At 46.2% G+C, this 25091-nt stretch overlaps 1 protein-coding gene across 4 annotated transcripts in view; it reads right to left on the bottom strand.

Moving 5' to 3' along the window:
* Positions 1-11314: 11314 nt before the first annotated feature.
* Positions 11315-25091, bottom strand: part of LOC133764407 (L-lactate dehydrogenase C chain) — a 34899-nt gene continuing 21122 nt past the window's right edge. For 3 of the 4 annotated variants that reach the window (XM_062198083.1, XM_062198080.1, XM_062198082.1), the window contains exons 6-8: positions 21732-21849; positions 16305-16428; positions 11315-11588 (exon numbers count right to left, since the gene is read on the bottom strand). In XM_062198083.1, coding sequence (XP_062054067.1) covers positions 11424-11588; positions 16305-16428; positions 21732-21849 — 407 coding nt within the window. In that variant the 3' untranslated portion in view covers positions 11315-11423. The remainder of the gene's footprint in view (positions 11589-16304; positions 16429-21731; positions 21850-25091) is intronic. The other variant, XM_062198084.1, reaches the window with a different exon arrangement.

Here is a 25091-nt window from a genome sequence, read left to right on the forward strand (position 1 = left end):
AATACACACAGAAATCTAAGGTCAGAATAATCTTGGGGGGAAATGTTGGAGGACTACATCTCATATTTCAAAACTTACCACAAAGCCATGGTGATTAGTACATCTCTAAATTCTACCATGGGGTGAGCTTCATGTTATACACTGTTCAGTTAAAAATAAGATGGAATTGTTAATGTAAGAATAAGCCTCTGGCTGCAGTGCCAGCATCCCACATGGCCACCAGTTCAAGACCCGGCTGCTCCACTTCCAATCCAGCTCTCTGCTATAGCCTGGGAAAGCAGTAGAAGATGGCCCAAGTGCTTGGGCTCCCGCACCTGCACCCACATGGGAGACCCGGAAGAAGCTCCTGGCTCCTGGCTTCAGAATAGCATAGCTCCGGCTGCTGCAGCCATTTGGGGAGTGAACCAGCAGATGGACGACGTTTCTCTCCTTCTAACCCTACTTCTCAAAAAAAAAAAAATCTTTTTAAAAAATTGTAAATATAAGAAATTGTAAACCATAAAATAAACAGCTTAAATGGCTACCTGTAAAGGACTGGAGGCTACTGGGAGAAGGAGACAGATGGAAGCCTGACTCAGTCATTCTTGTTCTTTAGATCTGAGGCTAGAGCCATTCAACACTCTGGAATTATGAAACATTTTAAATAGCAGTTGTCTGTATCAGAATAAGCAAATAATCAGGGACTCGAGTTCTGACCTACCCAGAGAAAAACGATTCCAAATTACATCAGAATATGGTAATTTAAATATCCCTGAATTCTGAGCTCTGGACTCCGTCAGCTGTCTGACATTTCCTCTTGAATATCTTTTCAGATGTCTCAAATGTAGCACATCCCCAGACCTAACATCCCACAGACCTGACAGCACCTGCCACTTCCCTCACTGCCTCCCATCCACCTGAGAGAATCCCAACCCAGGTCACCAGAACTCAAGAGGAAAATCGAGGTGGTCTTGTTTGTTTCTCTCCATGGAACCTCACAGAGGTCCTGCGTAGTTTATCTCAAAGCACATCCTGCATGTGCACACCTTGCACATGCACCTAGTGTGATTTTGGAGATTCAGTGTGTTCACTTCTCACACGGTGATCTGTAAAACCAACCTCAGTAGCACAGCCTGTAGGATGTAACCTTGCAGTCACATGATAAAGCAAACTACCTTATAGAACACACTGTTAAAGAAACACTCATTATGATACAAACCCTCATTACATTATATAATACACGTTACAGTAACAAAAAAGGAAGAGTCTAGATTTTGGTAGTTTAGAAGTTAATTCTCATTAAATTCATTTCTGCAAAGTTCCTAAATCATCTTCCTAACAAATTCTTCACCAGTTAAAGCTGACCTCAAATGGTAACTACACAGGGGCAGGTGCTGTGGCGATGCAGGTAAAGCCACTACCTGCCGTGCCAGCATCCCCTGTGGGTGCCAGTGGAGTCCTGGCTGCTCCACTTCCGATCCCACTCATGCACCTGGAAAAGCAGAAGACAGTCCAAGTGCTTGGGCCTCTGCATGTGCATGGGAGACCCGGAAGAAGCTTCTGGCTCCTGGCTTTGGATTGGCTCAGCAGTGGCCATTGCTGCCATTTGGGGAGTGAACCAGCAGATGGAAGATAGCCCCCCCACCAACTTTGTCCACACTGTCTCAATTTCACTCACTCTGCCTCTGCCATTCAAATAAATAAATATTTTAAAAAACTATTAGGCAGCAGGGTCTGTATGAGGTAATGGAAATCAGTCATTCAAAGATGGACATATAAATATAGGCGTTTCTCTTTTTCTAACATGATACTTTACATGTAAGAAAGGAGAAAATGTTTACATCTGCAAAAGCAGCACCAAATTATTCCCAAGAAACCTACTTAGGGACCTGTGTTGTGGTGCAGCGGGTTAAGCCGCCATTTGTAATGCCGGCATCCCATATGGGAGTGCCTGGCTGCTCTACTTCCAACCCAGCTCCCTGCTAATGTGCCTGGGAAAGCAGGGGAAGATGGGCCAGGTCCTGGGTCACTACCACCAAGGGAGACCTGGTTGGAATTCTGGGCTCCTGGCTTCAGTCTGGCCCAAACCTGGCCATCGCAGCCACTTGGGGAGTGAATCAGCAGATGAAGCATCTCTCTCCCACTCTGTCATTCTGCATTTCAAATAAATCAATCTTAAAAACTGATTAAATAGCTGCCTAGAGTGGATATTGAGGCAAGGTTGGATGGAATAAGCGAGAATATGATTTCTCCATCAGTTACTTTTACCAGTATTTCTGAACCTTGTGCAGGAAATGCCTTTTTTGGGAAAAAATGTTCTAACTACATATTTTTTATTTTTATTAACATTTTCCCTGAGGAAAAAACCTTAAAGCCTTTGTGCTGGTACAGTACCAGTACATAGAAAGAAACAATCAGGGCCGGCCATGTGGCATAGCAGGTAAAGCTGCCACCTGCAGTGCCAGCATCCGATATGGGCGCCGGTTCAAGTCCCGGCTGCTCCACTTCCAATCCAGCTCTCTGGAAAAGCAGGAGAAGACAGCCCAAGTCCTTGGGCCCCTGCACCCACATGGGAGACCCGGAAGAAGCTCCTGGCTTCAGATCAGCACAGCTCTGGTGTTAGACCAGATTTGGATCAGACTCAACCCAATGAGAAACTTTGGTGAAGTAAAAGCAGAGAGGTTTACTGTTCTAGCCTGGGCTGGGGTCCACACTTCCAAACCAATGCAGCAGTCTTCTGACGAGGACCCCTCCTGTTTCCTTTACAGGGTTGATATAGGGTTTTCAGAGACATTCCATACATTATAGCACCATTCAGCAAACCACCTCATTCCACGGGAAATTTAAAGAACCTCTCTTAAAATCGATTAGTGCATCCGGCTGCGGGAATGGACCCTAGTAAAGGTGGTTGGATGGCTTTTGGGGTTGATGCTTTTTAAAATGATTGGCTAAAGTATAGCGTCTGAGCCACTAGGGTTTATGTGCCAACCTGCAGGGTTCCGGGATGTTGTCAATCACCTTACTGCCTGAAAAGACTCCTGGAACTTTAGATATTTCCCTGCTGTCTGCTGATTGGCTGTTGCTAGGGGAGTTTCTTGCAAGGGGAGTTTATTTTTTCAGGAGCTTTTGGCTTAGGGTTCAGGGCCCGGTTAGGCCCGAGTTACAAGATGGAGGCCTAGTCTAAAACAGCTGTGCCTTGATCCAGGCTCAGGTTCTTCACTGGCTGTTGCAACCATCTGGGAGTGAACCAACAGAAGGAAGCGCTCTTTCTCTGCCCTCCTCTCTGCCCCTCTCTCTCCCCCTTTCAAATAAATATTTTTTTTAAAAAGTCAGGTATCTATAATTTAACCATATATCCACACATACTGTTGGATCTTTGCCCTTTAATTAGTGAAAACCCAAAGCCACACACTAACTTTCTGAACCACACGGTAGCTGGTTAGCCTAGAGTTCTACGCCGCAACAGGGAAGCGGCTGCTGCTTCATCAAATGCTGTGCTCTTGACACTCAAATTATTCCCAGATCGGAGTAGAAAGGAGTGAAATTATTTAGTACTGATAAAATATTTGAAAAATGGTTTTTAAAAACACTATAACCTGGTGTCAGCACTGTGGTATAGCGGGTAAAGTTGCCACTTGTAGTACCAGCATCCCATATAGGCACCAGTTCAAGACCCGGCTGCTCCACTTCTGATCCAACTTCTTGCTTATGAGCCTGGGAAAGCAGTAGAGGATGGCTCAAGTCCTTGGGCCCCTGCACCCACGTGGGAGACCCGGAAGCAGCTCCTGGCTCTGGATTGGCTCACTCCGGCCATTGTGGCCAACTGGGGAGTGAACCAGCAAATGGAAGACCTCTCTCTGCCTCTCTGTAAATCTGCCTTTCAAATAAATAAATAAATCTTTTTAAAAAATCATAACACTAGTAAGTCATGAGTAAAGGACTTGCGGCACCTTTCCCCTCCTCCCATTCTTCCTACCCCCACCCCCATCCTCCCTTAGGTGCCAAACCGACCCTTCCCGTCTCTTTGCAATGCAAATAGCAAAGCAGATGAGTGGCACAGAGCATCTCGTGAAACAGATCACAGGGAAACTCCAGGAGACTTCCAAGAGCCCCTACTCTTCTGCCAGCTGCCTTCTACACCACCCCACCCACCCCCAGCAAATTCCCTTCTAACCAGATAAAACCTGAGCCCCAAATGCACCCTGCACTGCAGTCTCTTTGCAAGTCAGCCTCTTTGCTTCCAGTAAAGCAACCCGTCTGTGGAGGTCGCTCTCCATCTCCTTTTGCCATCTCTCCTTTCTGGGAGTATGAAAGGCCAGAACCCCCAAACAATTCCAGACCTAACAATGAGCACACCTCACCCCAGATCTTGGCTTCTCATCCCATTCTCCAATCAGGAACTAGAGTTCCTGGTGGGTAGGAAGGTTATTTAGTGCTGGCACAGAACATAAGCAAGATGAAGAAGCTGAAATGTCGTGAAGTGACGGAAAGTAAGGAAGGGCTCAAAACAGAAACCTTACGGTGATGGACTCTGTCAAAGAGGGTAGCAGCCAGAGCTCCCAAGGACCAAAGCTAGAACAATCTGAGAAATAATTAGATTATAACCCAATGAGTGAAATAATACTGCTATTAATAAGAGGCTAAATTACTTAATAGGAGAGAGAGCAGTCTACCATGCAGAAGAACTAAAATAACACCACACTCCAGGAGGCTAGATAGTCCACCCCTAGGGAAGGGAGCCTGAAGTGGGGCTGCACCTGCGACTTCCTTCCGAAGAGCAGGGAAAGGGCAATCCAGTAACCTGTAAAGAAAGTGATCAATACCACTGCGGCCGGGGGAGCACGGTCAACACCGGCCCGGATCATCAGGTTGACGGTACGTCCCCAGAGATGATGTGACGGAAATGGCACTTTTCCCTGGTCTTCTCCTCCAAAACCCCCAGTGTAATCAGCAGAAAAACACCAAACTCCAATAGAGAGGATTTCTACAGAACACCTGCTCAGGCCTTCTCGGAATGGCCCGAGTCATCAGAAACAAGGAAAGACTAAGCAACTGGCACCGTCCGGAGGAGCCCAAAAGTACATGACCGTGGAGGGGGTCATGGAGACACGGGACAGGCAGCAGAGCTGAAGTCACAGCCCCCATGTGATTCTGTCCTACTTGTCCATCAAAATGCCCCCTTTGCCAGCCTCCATCTGCTTTATCCTCATTCGGGACCTAAGAGAAACAGCATGAAAACATGGATATTTGGGCCAGCGCTGTGGTGTAGCGGGTAAAGCTGCTACATGCAGGCTGGCATCCCATATGGGCACCAGTTCAAGTCCCGGCTGCTCCACTTCCAATCCAGCTTTCTGCTATGGCCTGGGAAAGCAGTAGAAGATGGCCCACATCCTTGGGCCTTTGTACCTGCGTGGGAGACCCCGAAGCAGCTCTGGCTCCTGGCTTCGGATCAGTGCCGCTCCAGCCATTGTCATCTGGGGAGTGAACCAGCAGATGGAAGACCGACCTCTCTCCTGGTTTTCCTGTATGTGTATTCTTCATTAGCAATGGAGACAATAGTTGGTAAGGACAAGTGACTCATGGGATTTTTTTTTTTTTTTAATTTTTGACAGGCAGAGTGGATAGTGAGAGAGAGACAGACACAGAGAGAAAGGTCTTCCTTTTTTTGCTGTTGGTTCACCCTCCAATGGCCGCTGCGGTAGGCGCGCCGCAGCCGGCGCACCGCGCTATTCCGATGGCAGGAGCCAGGTGCTTCTCCTGGTCTCCCATGGGGTGCAGGGCCCAAGGACTTGGGCCATCCTCCACTGCACTCCCTGGCCACAGCAGAGAGCTGGCCTGGAAGAGGGGCAACCGGGACAGGATCGGTGTCCCGACCGGGACTAGAACTCACTAGGCGGAGGATTAGCCTAGTGAGCCATGGCACCAGCCCATGGGATTTTTTTTTAAAGATCTATTTATTTGAAAGGCACAGTTACAGAGGTGCAGAGAGAGAGAGAGGTCTTCCATCTGCTGGTTCACTCCCCAGATGACCACAATGGCTGGAGCTGCGCTGATCTGAAACCAGGAGCTTCTGCCAGGTCTCCTGCACAGGTGCAGGGGCCCAAGTACTTGGACCATCTTCTACTGCTTTCCCAAGCCACAGCAGAGAGCCAGATCTGAAGTGGAGCAGCTGGGACTCGAACCAGCACCCCTATGGGATGCCGGGGCTGCAGGTGGTGGTTTTACCCTCTATACCACAGCGCCAGCCCTATGGGGAATCTGTATACCAGCAAGAGCAGCTATTCACAGTAGCTGGTATCCTTAGTGCCATTGTTGTATGCAGACATATAGGATAAAATTGATCAGGTTTGTGAGCTGGAAGACCACGCCTTCACCATGCCCCTGTGTGACCATGCACCTACCTGGCCACACCTGTGTGCCCACTGGCCAATCAGGTTAATTAACCACTCCCCTTTGAAAGTGGATTAAAAGCCTGAGACACAGTGTGCCCAGCCCTTTGGCCCTTTCATTTTCTGGCCCTTTGCCAGTGTGGACCCTGCACCTCCAGGGCATGTGTGTGGCCTTTGGGCCACCTGCCCCAAGCTTCCTGGCCTAGATGCTCCTCCATGTGGCTGGCTCTTGGTACTCTGTATGAATCTAGATTTCCCTCTTTTAGACAGGACCCTCACTCATCTATACATCTTTCTCACTGAATAAAAGTTTAAAACGTTGGTCGGTGCCGCGGCTTAACAGACTAATCCTCCGCCTTGCGGTGCCGGCACACCAGGTTCTAGTCCCGGTGGGGGCGCCGGATTCTGTCCCTGTTGCCCCTCTTCCAGGCCAGCTCTCTGCTATGGCCCGGGAAGGAAGTGGAGGATGGCCCAAGTGCTTGGGCCCTGCACCTGCATGGGAGACCAGAAGCACCTGGCTCCTGGCTTCAGATCAGCACAATGAGCCAGCCACAGCGGCCATTGGAGGGTGAACCAACGGCAAAAAAAAAAAAAAGGAAGACCTTTCTCTCTCTCTCTCACTATCCACTCTGCCTGTCAAAAAAAAATTAATTAATTAAAAAAAATAAGACATATCATGCTGCCTCATTCATTTATGTCAGTATTCAGAATTCTTCTCTGAATATTAGGTAAGAACCCACACAGGCTTATTAATATTGCAAAGTTATTAATAAGCACACGGGGGGGGGCGACACTCTGGCATAGCAGGTAAGGCTGCTGCCTGCAGTGCCGCCATCCCACGTGGATGCCAGTTCAAGTCCCGGCTGCTCCACTTCCGATCCGGCTCTCTAATATGGCCTGGGAAAGCAGTGGAAGGTGGCTCAGGTTCTTGGGCCCCTGTTCCTGAGTGGGAGACCTGGAAGAGGCTCCTGGCTCTTGACTCTTAGGTTTGGATCGGCATAGCTCTGGTCATTGTGGCCATCTGGGGAGTGAACCGGCGGGTGGAAGACCTCTGTCTCCGTAACTCTGCCTTTCAAATAAATCTTTTTTTAAAAAAAATAAGCACACGGTGATATCATCTGCCACCCCATATTCCGATATCACCACAAGGAGTACTGTCATCTAGACACAAACCCTAGGGCTGATATTTTAAATCTAATCTCACCAGAATTAAAGGCTAAAGAATGATGGCTTACAGGCTGGCGTGGTGGTGAGGGGGGATGTAGCCACCACCTGTAATGCCAGCATCCCTTATTAGAGCCCTGACTCAAATCCTGGCTGCTCCCCTTCTGATCCAGCTCCCTGCTAATACCCCTGGGAAAGCAGCAGCAGATGGCCCAAGAGCTTGGGCCCCTGCACCCGCGTGGGAAACTTGAATGGAGTTCCAGGCTCCAGGCTGACCCAGCCCCAGCCATTTGGGAATTAAACCAACAGATGGAAAAGCTGTCTCGCCCTCCCACTCTCTCAAAATAAATTCTTTTTTTGACATGTAGAGTTAGAGAGAGAGAGAGAGACAGAGAGAAAGGTCTTCCTTCCGTTGGTTCACCCCCTAAATGGCTGCTACTGCTGGCGCGCTGCGCCGATCCGAAGCCAGGAGCCAGGTGCTTCTCCTGGTCTCCCACACAGGTGCAGGGCCCAAGCACCTGGGCCATCCTCCACTGAAGGAAAATGCTTTAAAATTTTATGTTAACGAAAGCAAAGCATAGCCCCCATTTTTTTGTGATTTACCAACACTTTATGGATTCAGCTCAGGGTAATATTAGGATTGTTTAGGATAGAGACTCTGAAATGGGAGCGATTTGAAAGAAAAGATAGATCCGGTGCTAGTAGGACACTTAGCACAACTGACGGGTTTTGTGTGTGAGCCGAGTTTCCTGATCAAGCAAGAGGAGACTTCCTCACATTGTCACCACCACAGTGAAAGTGAAATATCAACATGCTGGGGCTGGCGCTGGCACAGCAGGGAAAGCCTCCGCCTGCAGGACTGGCATCCCATTGGGCGCCAGCTTACGTCCCTGCTGCTCCACTTCTGATCCAGCTCTCTGCTATGGCCTGGGAAAGCAGTGGAAGGTGGCCCAAGTCCTTGGACCCCTGCACCCACATGGGAAACCTGGAAGAAGCTCCTGGATCCTGGCTTCGGATTGGTGCAACTCCGGCCGTTGGCGGCCATCTGGGGAGTGAACCAGCGGATGAAGATTCTCTGTCTGCCTCTGCCTCTCTGTAACTTTCACATAAGTAAATCTTTTTTTAAAAAAAATATCATTTCACAGAGACGCTTCTAGCACATATGGCACCATCACAAAATTCCGAAAGAGGAGCCCCTAGGACCGCTGGAGAAGAGCACCTGTTCCTCCAGCATAAACCGCGGGCCCTGCGTGGGGCCCACTCACTCCCTGGCCGGGACACAACCTGTGGCTCTGCCTCGGAGGAAAAGTGACTGCTGTAGCGCAGAGCACTTACCTTCAGTACGAAGCGGAGAGCACGGGCCCAGCAGGCGATCCGGCTCCTAAATGGACATCGCCCTGGGCCCGGTGGCCTCCTCCCCAGGGAAATTCTTGGTAGGCTCACGCCTGACAGCCGCCATCAGAGCGGATGAAGAAAACCCGCACGTCCGTTTACAGATCTGGAGTTGGCGTCCAGGACCGGGGAGCTGCAGGCCACTCGCAGGCCCCAGTGTGGAAGGGGCTGGCGCGCACACGACAGGGGCCCACACAGTTCACCAGCCGTGAAGCTCGGCGGTTTCTTACCAGAGGCCCGGGATCCACAGGCAGCGATGGGAAAAGCGTCGCCACGAAAAGGGGCCGCTCCTGCCTGGACGGGCAGCCCCCTTTCTTCCCCTCACTCTTCCACCCCTGCCCTATCCCCCGTCGTCGGGGCCCGGCGCACCCCGAGGGCTGCTCCCCTCCACGCCCGCAGCGCGGCTCTCTCGTGGTTCACTCGATAGGAGCAGCAAGAGAGGAAAGAGGCGGCCACCCGCTCACTGCGACTCAAGGAAATGGATCACGGCCCTTCCCTGGGCCCCCTATAGCGGCTGCGCCCAGCTCGCGCGGACTCGCCGGCGCCGGCACACCTGGCGCTCAGGCGGCGCGGAGCTGGTGCACCTGCGCCCCCGCGGCCTCCTGCCGCCGCTTCGCACCTGCGTGCCGGCAGCGGCGCTGAGGTTCCTGTGGTTGGCGGGCACGATGAACTGCAGGGCGCTGGCTCTGCTTGCCCAGAACTCGTCCACCAGAGTCCAGGTGATCTTCCTAACCAGGCCGTCCGTGTCCCCATGTACCAGGAAGGGCTTTCTGATTCTTCTGAGCATAATTCACCAGCGCTAACCTCACGCGTTTTTTTTTTTTTTTTTTTTTTTTACCACTTCAAATGTGAGCTAAAGTAGAAAAAAAAAAAAAAATTTAAGCCCCTGTATACAAAGGGAACTTTGGAATATAAAGCCTTGAGAATTTGATCAGTGCGGTGCTAATTGGTAACCAGTTCTCCAAGTGCAAGGGAAAGTTCAACCCACTATTATATGAAAGTTCAATGTGGTATCCAACATTCCCCCCTCATCCCTTAGTCTGGGGTAAGCCAAGGTTTACCTAATTAACTGTTATCTAACTCATGCGAGACCCATAGTACATAATACACACCTGAAAATCATTATAAAACATGGAGCAGCGCTTCTCAATCTTGTTTTCTTAGCACCCTTTCAAGAGCCTTCTAGGACAATCCCCCTCTGCTACCCTGCCCCGTGGAGAAGTATTTTCTCAGTGCAGGTTGAAATCTGGAGCGCCAAAGCCCTGTAACAGCTACGTTTCCTCACCTCTCCACCACCCAGAACAAAGTTTCAACTGCTTGGGGCCAATATTGCCTTGTGGAGAGTATATGACAAAAAAATAAAATAAAAACAAAACCCACAGACGATTCCCCTCGCCCTCTATCCAAAATGAACCATAACCATATCTTATCCAATCAGGGGATGAATTAAAAAAAAAAAAAAAAGGAAAGAAACAATAGGAAACGACTCATGTTCAGTAAGTGACCGGACTGAATGCTCCCAGGATATCGAGAACAGCAGACAGTGAGCGAGAGTCCTGCCTCTGACCCATGGCGACGCGGGAGTCCACAGCACCTGCGGATCCGCCTTCTCGTTCTTCCCTTGGTCCTGTTCTGTGCTAACTTGTAAGTTACCTGGGTCTTGATTTTTTTATTTCACTGTTTACTTTCCTGGAGTTGCCTTAAATTCTTCATGTAGTTTAGGAACTATTTCATTTACACATCTATTTGTATGTATGTATCAAAAGAAATATACACACTCTCCCTTGGACAACAAGGAATTACTGATTGTTACCAAGCAGCAGGCAATAATCGATTAGTTGAGGCACCTTTAAATACTGTGGATTCTTGAGAGCAAAGATTGTAACTTGTTAGCCATAACAGCAGGTGCAGTAAATAGTGCAGTAGCAGCTGAACAAGAGCTAGAAGATGGTCTGCATTTCCTGTAGGAAAGGCACCAAAGCAGCTACTGGAGTTTATGTGGGTTGCGTATACTTGCAGTTGAATATATCATCTCCTTGAGACATTTTTACAGCATAAAGTTATACCTCTGTTTTTCCTTCTGACACCTATGCTCTTAGAAACAGGTATCTAGTAAAGTTCATACAGACACATGAAGTGATACACAGTGAATATGTTGGTTTCCTACCAGGAGAAGGCACAAGATGAAATTTCAATATTAGAAAGAGTACTGCTTCGTGAGAAGGGTTCTAAGTTCTGTGTTATCATAGGTAGTTCTGCATATGCTGTAGCTCTGCTGGCAACTATTACGCGTGGCAGGCTGGCTGCCATTAGAACAGAGCTACCTCAAGAGGAAAAACCTCCTCACCACTCGGGTTTCTCATCTTCAGGGACAAGTTACATCACAGGTCTCCAATGTTGGTTTTTTTTATTTTACAGGTCAGATAAAAATATTTTCAAAACGTAAAATATACAGCCTACTATCTTCTTTTCTATGAGACAGCAGGAAAGTGGACGGCTTTAAAATACTAGGTCCTTCTGGACATCCCACAGTGTGTTTGCACTCTTCTTGAAAAGGGTCTCCTCCTCAGAACTCAAGTTCACTTTCACAATGTCCGAGACGCCGTTCCGCCCCAAGATACAAGGGATGCTGAGGAAGATCTCTTCTTTTATTCCATATAAGCCCTGGAAGGGAAGGGGGGTTACTGGCCAGTCACCTGAGATGGAGAAGCAGCTGTGCAAGAGAGCTTCTGCGTATACGGCGAGACCGAGGGTGCTAGCACTCAGCAAGAACCACCCAGGTGGCAGGTGCTGGGGCGCAGCTGGTTAAGTCACCACTTGGGATGCCTACATCCCATACCGGGGTGCCTGGTTCGAGTCCAGGTACCTCTGTGCTTCTGATCCAGCTTCCTGCTAATGTGCCTGGGATGCAGAAGGCGATGGCCCAAAAACCTGGGTTCCTACCACCTTCATGGGAGACCTGGAAGGAGTTCCTGGCTCCTGGTCTTGCTCTGACCTAGCCTTGGCTGTTGCTTGCATTTGGAGAGTGAACCAGCAAATGAAAGCTCGCTTGCTTGCTCACTCTCCCCCTCATCACTCTGCCTTTAAAATAAATAAACATTTGGGAAAAAATAATCATGCAGAGAGCAACAGAGTAATTGTCAACAAAACCCGGGCATGTCCTATGGTCATGTGGAATTTAGGTTCAGTGACATGAAGAATGCACTCACAGGCCTTTACAAGAACCAAAAACATACACTCTCGCCCTCACCAAGCCACCTTTCTGTCACACTTCGGAGTTCCTAGGTTCAGTGCCCAGATCCAGCTCCTGATTCCAGCTTGCTGCTAATGCAGACTCTAGCAGTGGTTACAGCTCAAATAATTGGGCCCCTGCCATGCCCACTGGAGACCTGGATTGAGTTTCTGGCTCCTGGCTTTGAGCCCCAGCTGCTGCAGCCTTTTGGTGATGAATCAGCAGACAGGAGTCCCTCTCTCTCTCTCTCTTTCTCTCTCATAAACAGATAAATTTTAAACACCTGCAACTTGCCCACTGACTTGTTTAGTAAAGGCCATTAAATCAATCTCTTCTCAGACCACTCACTGGCACTTCCTAGGAGCCCTGTGAGGGTCGCTGTGTATCTCCCCACTGGTGTGTGGTATCCACTGTGGACTCCTCATTGCCTCTTCCAAATCCTGAGCCCCCTGTTCTTGTGGAAGCACAACATTATTCTCCCTTTTGTTGTTCTCGTTTGAGGCTCCTCTTAGATCTCCCCTTCCTGCTATTGTCCTGGTTACTCCATCTCATTCAGAAGACTCCGACGCACGGCCCACGGTCTTCCCTGTACATCCCCATGTCTGCCATTATCACTGCTGACGTCACTGTCCATACAGATAAGCCAAGCAGTTCCCTCTCTGTCCAGGTTCCTGACTTCAGCTCACAGCACTTTCTCTTCCCACTCCAATCACCCTGGACCTTGTCATGCGGTTCCTCCACACCCAACTTAGAGTCTATGACATCATTCTCTAACCCTTTTACCGCATCTTAAGCCGTTTTGCCCATTTTAATTTTCAGTTTTATAAATATTTTGTCTTTATGTTTAATAATTGATTCATATTTAGAGATAAAATCAAAGGGCGAAGTCTTGAATTCATATGTGATCCTTAAGCAGATCAAACCCTTTCCCAACATGTGTGCAAATTAAAGTTGCATGAGTCTCTCTCATACTTCTCCCTCTCAGCCTCTCAAATCTCTGTTTCTCTTTCTTTTCCTTCCACATTCCACAAGTAAACTCAAATCCCAATGAATTTAGCCATCTGCTTCCTCTAGTTCTATGGCTGGGTCACTGGAAAAAACTACAGCACAAAACGTTACCTTTCCCTCACATTGCAAGTGCATACAAACCAACCCAAAGCAAGCATCCAACCGTCCAGTCATTCCGTGCTTTTTTCTTAGCATTCTGTCGCCCATTATTCCCAACAACTATTCCAAATCCTGTACCTCCTCTGATTCTCCTCCACTAAAAAGAGAAGCCACCAGATGCTTCCACTGCCCGACTTACAAATCCACAGCCTGTGATGTGCTCTTAGAGCAGAGAGCTTTCCCGCCTCTCTAGGGCTGCCCCCTCCATCTGTGCCCTCCTTCCCCTGCCCTCTGTCTACTGCTTCTCCCTGCACCCTCTCCCTTACCGTCAGCACTCTGTCTTAAACACAAACACCACCACAAAGCCCACTTGGCTTGGCTAACGTTCCCCTCCAGTTCCTGCTGCTTCTCCTTGCCTTCACAAGTATCTCAGAGCAGCCGTTTGTACTTGCAAGGGTTTCCTCAGTCTACCCCAGGGCTCTGAAGCAGAGGTAATCTGCTGCCCAGGGAACATTTGGCAATGCCCAGGGACATTTTCAGTTGTCACCACTGGGGAAGAAAGTCTGCTACTGGCATCTAAATGGGGAGAGACCAGGGATGCTGCTGACGTCCCACGGGGCACAGAAGGGCTCCCACAGTGGAAAACTGCCTGGCCCATATGTCTAGTGCCACACTTCAGTTAACCCTGGAGTGCCCCAACCATGCTTTCCTTCCCATTACTTCATTAAACAGCCTCTGTCATTTTATCCTACTGGACTCTTAATTCTCATTATATATGACTTCACATCAATCATCCTTTGTTCCCTTGGTTACCATATTCCACATTCTCTTGGTTTTTCTTTGAACTCTCTCTCTGACCACAACTTCTTAGTCACAACTCTAGACTCACTATAAACTCAACCTTTAAAAAAATTTGGTTTTCTTATATTCTTATTTATTAATTTGAAAGGCAGACACATAGAAAGAGAGAGAGTACTCCAATTTGATGGTTCACTCCCCAGATATGTGCACCAGTCCAGGTGGGCAAGGCCACAAGCCAGGAACTCAGTCCAGGTCTCTCACAAGGAGGGCAGGGACGCAACCGCCTGAGTTGTCACCAGCTGCCCCCCGGGGTGTGCACTGTCAGGAAGCTGGATCAGCAGTGGAGCCAGGACTCGAACCCAGGCTCTCCAATATGAGACACAGATGTCCCAAGCAGCATCTCAATCTCTGTGCCAAACACCCGCCCCACACTCAACTCTGAGTCCAGAATCCAGCAAGGTCAATCTGCCTTCTCACATCGCATGCCTGCCTTTGGCAAGCTCACTACAATTCAGGCTTCGGTTACCATGGGTAAGGGGTGTCTACTGTCTTTGCCGGTCCAACACCTCTTCTCCTCTTTTTGTTTTCTCCTTTTGGGAACTGCCCCTCCCCCGAGCTGACAAGTACCATAGCAGTGGGTGTGTGATTTTGGAAAGGCCATTTATCTGTAAGGTAACATGGGCAAAGGGAGACTCAGAGTCCTGGGCTTATAAACTGTGAACCTGCAGCACCGGGCAGCCATCTCAGCTGCCCCGCAGAAAAAGTCTGCCAAGATCGACGCCAACAGAGTGAACAATAAGCCAAGAGAAGAGATGGCTCTGATAAAATAATTAGGCCTCCTTGGCACCTCAGTTACGTGAGTCAGTAACTTTTTTTTTCTGCTTAAACTACTTTAAATTTGCTCCTATGCCTTTTAATGAAAAGAGCACTAATGCTGTGGTTATATGCTGATGGTGCTCATATTCATATTTCCAACCCAAAACTCTTTTATGAGTTCCCTCTGTATCCCAGAACATGGGCCCAACTGCCAATGCAGATTCCTCAAAGGCATCCCAAATTCAGCTCATCAAAACTGCAAATATGATCTTCAAACCTTACTCTGAGTAGTCCCTGCCTCGGGGAATAATTTCACCAACTAAGTGTACAAACAGAAACCCAAGGATGACTTCTCTCTCCTCACTTCCCCTCATTCCACTGCTAAGCCCCATGACTTTCATTTCCTAAATATAGCCCATCTCCGATTCACCCTCTTCTCTTCACCTGCACAACTATCATCCTCTCTGCTCTGAGCTAGACAGCCCCTTAACAAGTTTGTCCATACAGACTCGCATCCGCTTCCAGTCTGCTCTCTTCATCACAGCCACAGAAATCTTCCCAGCAACACCAAAAAATCCCCACCCTCGCTTTCCCCAAGCCCCACTTGTCAGACTTCCGTCGGTCTGATTCTGGGCTTCCCTAGCCTCATCACACACACTTCCCTTTACGCTACGCATTTCACAAACTGAACTTACTCCAGATCCCCCGGTGCCCTGTACTTAGACCTCCCTCACATCCTCTGCACATGTTCCCTCTGCTTGGAATAGTAGTCCAGCCTTCCAGACGAACTGCAACTCATCATTCAGATTCGACCTTGTTTTACTTCCTTGGAAGTCTTCCCTGCCTAGCACCCATGCCTTTCCTCAGCGTAGGGAAGCTCTCCTGTTGACTATTTCTACTCCTCCACACTTTTTCCATTTCTTTTTCTTTTTTTTTTAAGATCTATTTATTTGAAAGGCAGAGAAACAGAAAGAGAGGGAGAGGGAGATCTTCCATCCACTGGTTCACTCCTCAAATGGCCACAATGACTCAGGGCTAGGCCAGCCAAAGCCAGGAGATAGGAGCTTCATCTGGATCTCCCACATAGGCCACCTGGGCCATCCTCCACTGCTTTCCCAGGCCATTAGCAGGGAGCTGGGTCAGAAGTCGAGCAGCTGGGACTTGAATGGGCACCCTAAGGGGATGCCAGCGCTGCAGGCAGAGGCTTAACCTTCTATGCCACAGCGCCAGCCCCTCCTCCACAGTTTTTCATCACAACACACACCACAATCTGCTACCATGCTTACTTGTGTGTTTTATTAAGTTCATTTCTTTTATTAAACTGTGAAATTAGATACTATATCCTCAACATTTTATACAATTTCTGGCACATACTAGGGACTCAATAAATAGTAAAGTCAAGACACAGATTCAATTTAACCTACCTTAACCATAGTGGAAACTGGATGCACTCTCCTAAGATTTTTCAGAATTGATCCTACCAGATCTGTCACAGACAGTCCGATAGCCCAGGAGGTATATCCCTTCAGCTTGATAATCTCATAGGCACTACCATCGTAGAAAGGAAAGCAAATGCATAAGAAGTCAACTCAGAGAAAGTATAATATTCTCAACTATCTGTTTTGAAGCAATCGTCATGTCAATGCCAATCTATTAAAATTTTATCAGAGATTTCTTCTAGAAATTATTTATGAATAGGCAATAAAAGTTTCTATGTTCATCTTATAAAATCTCACTGCTCACTTTAAATAAGAATTCACCTGTCTTTTATCATAAAAATAGAGTACTAAGATATATGCCACTCAAAATAGAACTAATTTTTAATATTTTGTATTGTTGCTTAAATATCCAAACATAGAGTCTCATCTCCTTGAAAGTTATCATATATATCTCTCTGAACATTTAAAATTCTTACAAGTGTGCCAATGTGACTGTATATAGCTTCATGACATGTGTACAGATTTTTCTGATGAATAGGTCATTAAACCTACAGCAAATGGATACAGAGGTATGTTTATATTTTCAAAGGAAAATTGAACATTATATACTTTCTTATCTCTGAATTATAAAATATTTTATAGGAACTTCAGAATTACATCAATTCTCCTAGTTACTAACAGTAATTAGTTTTGAATGACAGGTCTACATGTGAGCTTTCTTTCTACTTTCCTAGATTTTTAAATTTTCTACAATAAATATGCATTTCACTTCTATTTTGGCATTATTATCAACCGTGATTTCAGGTTTGAACTGGCAGTCTAATTTATAGGACAAAGAGGTTTTCCCCTTGCACTGAGTCTAGTTTTGAGAAACATTGCAGGACAAGAAACAGAATGCCCAGCGTCATCTTCCCTGTCAGGAGGCCGTAGAACCACCCTGGCCCAGGACTGCATATAACACACTTGCCTGCACAAGGTAAGGTACTGTGCACACAGACCAGTACAAGGAAGCTGAGCCCAGACTAGGCCTATTGAGGTGTCCTGTGATTTATCTGCCAGTCCCCAGCCCAGAGTCACTGTTGAAAGCTGTGTGGATTGACGTCAGAAGTACTGTAAGACCTTCAATTCAGTATGACCAAGATACTGTGGGGCTACAGTAAGTAAAAGAAAAGGGAAGCAGATCCTGCCTAGTTACTGTTAGAAAGCTCTGAAGAGAGAGAGACAGAGAGAGAGAGAGGTACAGAGAGGAGAGGAGAGGAGAGGAGAAGAGAGGAGAGAAGAGGGGAGGGGAGGGGAGGGGAGGGGAGGGGAGGGGAGGGGAGAGGAAGCAAAGCAGGCTCTGCAGTAGACAGCTGGGGACAGCTCTCACCAGTGAAATCTGGATGGCAGATTTATCCTTTCAGAAATGAACAGAACGGACTCAGAAGGGTAGAAAGTTAAGAAGAAAATGGCTAAATATGTGATCGTTTAGTTGCTATGAACCATTCTGCTGAAAAATAAAACTGCTGGGGGTCAAAGGAAGGGTAAAGGCATGAATAGAACAAGCAGTTTTAAGGCACTTTTTTAAAATGTTTATTTATTTGAAAGGCATAGTTAGAGAGAGAGATACAGACAGACAGACAGAACTTTCATCTTCTGGTTCACTCCTCAAATGGTTGCAACAGCCAGGACTGGGCCAGGCTGAAGCGAGAAGCCAGGAACTTCATCCAGGTCTCCCACGTGGGTTCTGGGGCCCATGCATGTGAGCCATTCTCCACTGCTTTCCCAGACAATTAGCAGGGAGCTGGACTGGAAGTGGAAGAACCAGGACTCAAACAGGTGCCCATATGGGATATTAGCTTTGCAGGCGGTGGCTTAACCTGCTATACCACAGCACCGGCCCCAAGGCTGGTATTTTAAGACAAAAACTGATCCATACTGTAAACTGAGTGTCCTGCTAGAAACCTGGAAGAACATCCTAGGAAATCATCACTCATACCCCTGCAATTGTTGGACAGGCCCTGGGAAATCAGAGGCTAATAGTATAAAAAAGTTAGTTTTTGGATAAATACTTTAGAATTCTTTATTAAATATAGGCCCTATACTAAATCATAAATGGGTAAATAATTTAATTTTGGACACACAGAGTTCAAAGTAGTAACTGGAATGAATCCTGATCTATAACATTTTACAATATTAGGTATTCAGATCCTACAGGATTTCAATGGGAAATGTGGTCTTGATTTTTATTTCCTTATAGTAACAGTGTGTCAAATTAAAAAGAAACTAACATTCCCAATGTACAACTATTAGGAATTGGGTAGGCAAAAAACCAACAGTGTAATATCACTGTAGGAGGTAGATGGGCTGCACCACGGAACTACACACTAGTATCGGTTAAAACACGTTCCTCAGTGGCTGTGGTATGCTTGTGCCTCCAGATCAGTTATATCCCCCAATCGACTGGAATCTATGGCCCCTATAACTGAAAATATAGGAGTAAGAAACATTCCTATTAAAAAGAATAAGAAGGAACACTGTAACATTGTACTGTTATCATGTTTGATAGACACTGATTTTAATAAGATTCAACCTCTCATCCAAAGCTATTTGGTATAAGAAAATAGCAAAGCCTTTGTAGGTTCCACTAAGGAAATTTAACAAAATAACACGCCAATAATTACTAGCAAAGTGAAAAGATATTTGGGCCAAATTTCCTATTGCTGTGATCCCTATGGAAATAGCCTGGCCAGGAGAAGAAACAGATCTCCTTTAGAGATATAGAACACACAATGAATGTGCCTGTGAACACCTCTAATGAGGCGCAGTAAACAAAAGAGGAAGGGAAGTACAATCAGCTAAGGACTACCAAAACTACCTGTGAGAGATTCTGCTAACTTCCTGGATCTTACAGATCCTCGTGGCGTAGCTGTACTAACTTGTCTTTTTCTAAGTATAAAATATGCATTCATGTTTGCCAGTGGAACTCTGAGTAACACAGGACATGATGGTAGTGCCCCAAGGTCATGGAAAGGTACTATGGGTAAAGGGTTAACACCAGGTATGAACCCTTCCAAAAATCCAGGAGTAATGGATGATGGCCTTCAGTTTGCCACTAAGCAATTTAGTGTTCTGAGTGTAGTTTTAATTTTTCAAATTAAAAGGCATTTAGAGAATAAGACTCACCCTTAATCACATAATCATGTAGCTTATTAGTCTCTTCCCCAACTCTTACACATTTTTGTAGTGTTGTTACTATTAAGTACACATATGAAAGATCTTCAAAGAGTTCATGGAAATGCATATTATCAAAAAACTGTGCATGAAGGCCGGCATTGTGGCACAGAGGGTTAACACCCTGGCCTGAAGTGCCAGCATCCCATATGGGCACCAGTTCAAGTCCTGGCTGCTCCACTTCCTATCCAGCTCTCTGCTATGACCTGGGAAAGCAGTGGAGGATGGTCCAAATCCTTGGGCCCCTGCACCTGCATGGGAGATCTGGAAGAAGTTCCTGGCTTCAGATCGGCTCAGCTCTGGCCGCTGTGGCCAACTGGGGAGTGAGCCATCGGATGGAAGACCTCTCTCTTTCTTTGCCTCTCCTCTCTCTGTGTAGCTCTGACTTTCAAATAAATAAATAAATCTTTTTTAAAAAAACTGTGCATAGATTTCATTTTTTGCACCAAAATAAACATCTTAATTCCATATTTTCTGTGAACTTTTTGAAGTACTCTCATGGTAGACTTGTGGCATTTGTAGGTATAATATTCCAAAGTGTGATTATCCAAAAGTGATTTATAAGTTAGATAACTTCTATTAACACATAACTGGGCTGATTCATGGAAAATCACATGTGCTGTAAAGGCTGATGTATGCCTAAATGGCGTCAGATGCTTCATTCATTAAAAACACCTGTTGACTTCTGACCCTCATCAAATCATATGATAAACACTTAGTAAGCTCCAAGATATGATTCTACATTTTAAATGAACTAACTTATTTACTTTTCATTATAGTCCTAAGAAATAGCTTCTATAGTTATTTGCACTTTAAAGATGAATACAGGGGCCAGCAGTGTGGTGTAGCGGGTAAAGCTACCACCTGCAGTGCCGGCATCCCATATGGGTGCCGGTTCTAGTCCTGGCTGCTCCACTTCCAATCCAGCTCTCTGCTATGGCCTGGGAAAGCAGTAGAAGCTGACCCAAGTCCTTGGATCCCTGCACCTGCGTGGGAGACCTGGAAGAAACTCCTGGCTCCTGGCTTCAGATCAGCTCAGCTGTGGCTGTTGCGGCCAATTGGGGAGTGAACTAGCAGGTGGAAGACACCTCTCTCTCTCTTTCTGCCTCTCCTTCTCTTCTCTGTGTAACTCCAATTTTCATATAAATAAATAAATAAATAAATAAATCTTTATTTTAAAAAATATGAGTACATTGAGCTTTTGATACTTCAAATAATTTCCCAATATTACACCACTAATAAATAGTGAAGACAGGGACAGAAGTTTGGCATAGTGGGTAAGATGCCACCTGGGGGTTGGCGCTGTGGCATAGGTTAAGCCACCGCCTGCAGTGCCAGCATCCATCATCCTGGTTGCTCCACTTCTGATCTAGCTCCCTGCTGATGCACCTGGGAAAGCAGTAGAAGATGGCCCAACTCCTTGGGCCACTGCCACCCACCTGGGAGACCCGGAAGAAGCTCCTGGCTCCTGGCTTTGGCCTGGCCCAACCCTGTCCATATGTCCATTTGGGGAGTGAACCAGTAGATGGAAAGTATCTCTCTCTCTCTCCCCTTCTCTTTCTCTTTATCTCTGCCTTTCAAATAAATAGATATTTAAAACAAAAAACAAAGAAGACTCCACCTGGAACGCCCACATTCCATATTGGAGTGCCTGGTTCAAGGCCTGGCTCCTCGGCTTCTCACCCAGCTTCCTGCTAACATGACCCTGGGAGGCAGCAGATGATGGATGGCTCAAGTACTTGGATCCCTGCCACCCATTTGTGAGGCCCAGACTTGGTTTCAGGCTCCTGGCTACAGCCTCGCTTAGCCCTGACTGTTGTGGGCATTTGGAAGTACAGCAGCAGATCTGTGTCCATCTGTCTCTTCCTTTCAAATAAAATGAAAAATAAATAAAATTGTCTTTAAAAAAATGGTGGAGGCCAGTTTAAAACATGGGCAACCTGGCTCCAAAGTCCATGCTCATACTCACCATGTCTTATTATCCCTCAGATACGAGTTTCTCTGAAAGGACAGGTGCTTTTCCTTTTCAAAAAAAAATGCCCCCAAAAGAAGACATGCATATTATAAATCTGAATTTATGGATTTTCAGAAACCTAGTGTTATTGGTCTCACAAAATGCAAAGCACGAATGTTTTGCCTGTGAAGTTTATTCCTAATATTAATTATTATGGCATTAAGAAATTGAATGAGAACTTTTACCTTTCAACGACTTGTTTATGAATAGTTTTCCACTGCTCCTTGTCTGCGTCAGTTCCTAATTTAGGGTCCAGAGACTTCAGGGCAACTCCAGCAACATTCACTCCACTCCATAAAGGCACTAAAAAATAGGTATCTCAGAATACATTTGCTGCTAATATTACAAAAGTTGTTGGGGTTTATTTTAAGCTAGGTTATTGCCTTACACCATACATAAAATAAGTTTCAGATTGACAAAAGATGGAAATATAAAAAATAAAATTATACAGTATTATATTATGTATCGAATTCCTTTATAACTGTATGGTATGAGGCATTTTTAAGCAATATAAGAAATGCTTACTTCACAAAGAAAAGGACTGATAGGAAAGATAAAATATAAACAACAAGAAAGAAAAGAATACAAAGTAGTACCATACTTCTTAACTGTAGCAAAGAGCTGAGGCGGAATAACCATCAGTCTGGAATCTCATGTCTACTTAAACTGTGATCCTGGAATGCAGTGAGACTAAAACACTTCCGTATAAACAACACCGACAGGATATAGTTCAGGAGGAAACAAAACAACTCCAGAGTAAGGAGTTGTATGCCACACATAAAGATAAGCAACGAAATTGGTAAATATGTACACAGGTCAAACCAAGTATTGGCTACTGAACAATAACTACCTTGCAAGATATAAAAACAGGATGGAAACAGGGAAGGCACTAATAATTACATATGTGGCAGAAAGAAGGTGAGCAAACTTAAAGATGATAATTACTTAGAGGATATTTAGTATGAGTGCTTAAAATTTACTGATGGGGGTCAGCACTGTGACAAAGCAGGTAAAGCTGCCACCTGCAGTGCCGGCATCCCATATGGGTGCTGGTTTGAGTCCTGGCTGCTCCACTTCCGATCCAACTCCCTGCTATGGCCTGGGAAAATACGAGATGGCCCAAACCCTTGGGCCTCTGCACCTGTGTTGGACCTGGAAGAAGCTTCTTGCTCCTGGCTTCAGATCGTCACAGCTCCAGCCATTTCAGCCAATTGGGGAGTGAACCAGTGGATGGAAGACCTCTCTCTCTCTCTCTCTCTCTCTTTCTTTCTTTGCCTCTGCTTCTCTGTAACTCTGCATTTCAAATAAATAAATAAATCTTTAAAAAAAATTACTGATGACCATTTACAAGGTGAATGTATACTCCAAAGTAGTAGAGGAATTTAATTGATCCAACAGAAAGAAAAAAAGAAACAAAAGGAAATCACTCTATATAGAAGAGTAAATACATTCAAATTAATACTATTCAGAAAATACTATTTTCACAGAAATAAAGTCATTGAGTATTAAATGTAGAAAATTATTTTTAATGACCTTCAGGAAGAATATCTGAGTTATGATAATAACATGAATCAATCTGGTCTATTTAAGGCACTAGTCAAAGAAGTATTTGTCCAAGTCAGATCAAAGGCAGAGTGACAGAGAAAGGAGGACAGATATCTTCCGCCCACTGTTTCCCATATGCCTGTAACATCCAGAATTGAGCCAGGCTGAAGCCAGGAACCAGGAATTTCATACATGAGTCTCCTATGTGGGAGGCAGGGACTTAGTGTTTGGACCTCATCAGATGCCTTCTCACGCACACAGCAAGAAGCTGGATTGGAAGCAGAACAGCCAGGACTCAAACCAGCCAGCACTCTAACACGGGACTCTGGCATCCAAGCAGTGGCTTAACCTGCTGGGCCACAACTCTGCTCCTCATGTACAATTTCTGCTGCTGGAGAATCCTGCAATCCTTGGAGTTGTCCTTCAGCATCATCTAGGGAGCTGCCTGTAACACACAGGATTAAACAGTTCTGAAAAGTGGTCTACATGGTACTCCCAGCTCCTGGGACCCAGGCCGCTGCTGTACAGTGTCATCTCAGCATGAAAGCCATTACTAGAAGGAGCCAGTAGTCATGATATTGCTCCATCCTGACGTGCTATGCCACTGATCTGTGCTCACACACATAGCTACAGCACCATGACTCCATTATGGGGAGCCCAGGCCCAGCAGAATAGCCATGACCCACGCAGAGCCCAGTCAGCCCCTATATGCCCAGGATCTTACGGTTTCCACCCACAGTGTGGACAGTGCCACATACCACCTGGGCCTTGAGCCATGCTTCAGCCAAGAAGCCATGCTCAACTGGCAGAGCAACTGCACAGACCCCACAGCCAGTCAACTGAGGTACACTTAGACACTGCTGACACTGACTACAGCTGAAACAACCCTACAGAGACTACACTACTGTGCCTACGTGTAACCCAAACCAACACACCCTACCCAACCAACACCTTAGGTGAAAATTATTGCCTACAAAAGCTACTCCATAAAATCTCAAGAGACAGTGTACAGATCAGACAAACAGATATCAATGCAAGGACACAAAATGCATAACAAAACACAAAAAATAAGAAAATAAGACACTGCCAAACAACAACAATAACTCACCAGTAACTGAACTCAATGAAAAACATTTTTGAAAGGTCTGAAAAGGAATTCAAAATAATGATCCTAAGGAGTCAAGATACAAGAGAATACACATAAGCAATTCAGCAAAACCAAGAAAATATTTTGTGATCTAAATGCAAACTTCATTAAGGAAATAGATTTTATGTAAAGAAAAGAAAAGCCAGGGACAAGTATTTAGCCTAGTGGTTAAGATGCCAGTTAAGACAACTGCATTCCATGGGAGTACTGGGTTAGATACCCAGATCCAGATCCAGCTCCTGACTTCAGCTTCCTGCTAATGCATACCCTGGGGAGGCAGTGGTGATAGCTTAAGCAGCTGAACCCCTGCCACCCATGTGGGAGACCTGGATTGAGTTCCTGGCTCCTGGATTTAGCCTGACCCATGTCTGGCCACTGAAGGCATTTGAAGAGTAAACCAGCAGATGAAAGTTTTCTATCACTATATCCCTCTCTTTTCCCCCTCTCCGTCTTTCTCTCTCTAAAAAACAGCAAGGTGGGCATGGTGGCAGGGATTAAGCTGCCACTTGGGGTGCCCACATCCCACTTTGGAGTGCCATTTCACATTCCAGCTACCCTGCTTCCAATATGGCTGCCTGCTAATGCACCTTGGAAGCAGCAGATAGTGGCTCAAGTACTTGAGCCCCTGCCACCCATATGGGAGACCCAGATGGAGTTCCTGACCCCTAGCTTTGGCTTGACCCAGCCTTGGCTATTTTGGCCACTTAGGGACTGAACCAGCAGAAGGAAGATATCTCTTTTTCTGTTTCTCCTCTCTGTTTTCAAATAAATAGATAAATATTAAAAAAGAAAAGAAAAATAACAAAAAACTAAGTGTAACCTTGTAACTAAAGACTTCAATGCATGAAATAAA

Source organism: Lepus europaeus, chromosome 7 (genome assembly GCF_033115175.1).
Source record: "Lepus europaeus isolate LE1 chromosome 7, mLepTim1.pri, whole genome shotgun sequence".
NCBI lineage: Eukaryota > Metazoa > Chordata > Mammalia > Lagomorpha > Leporidae > Lepus > Lepus europaeus.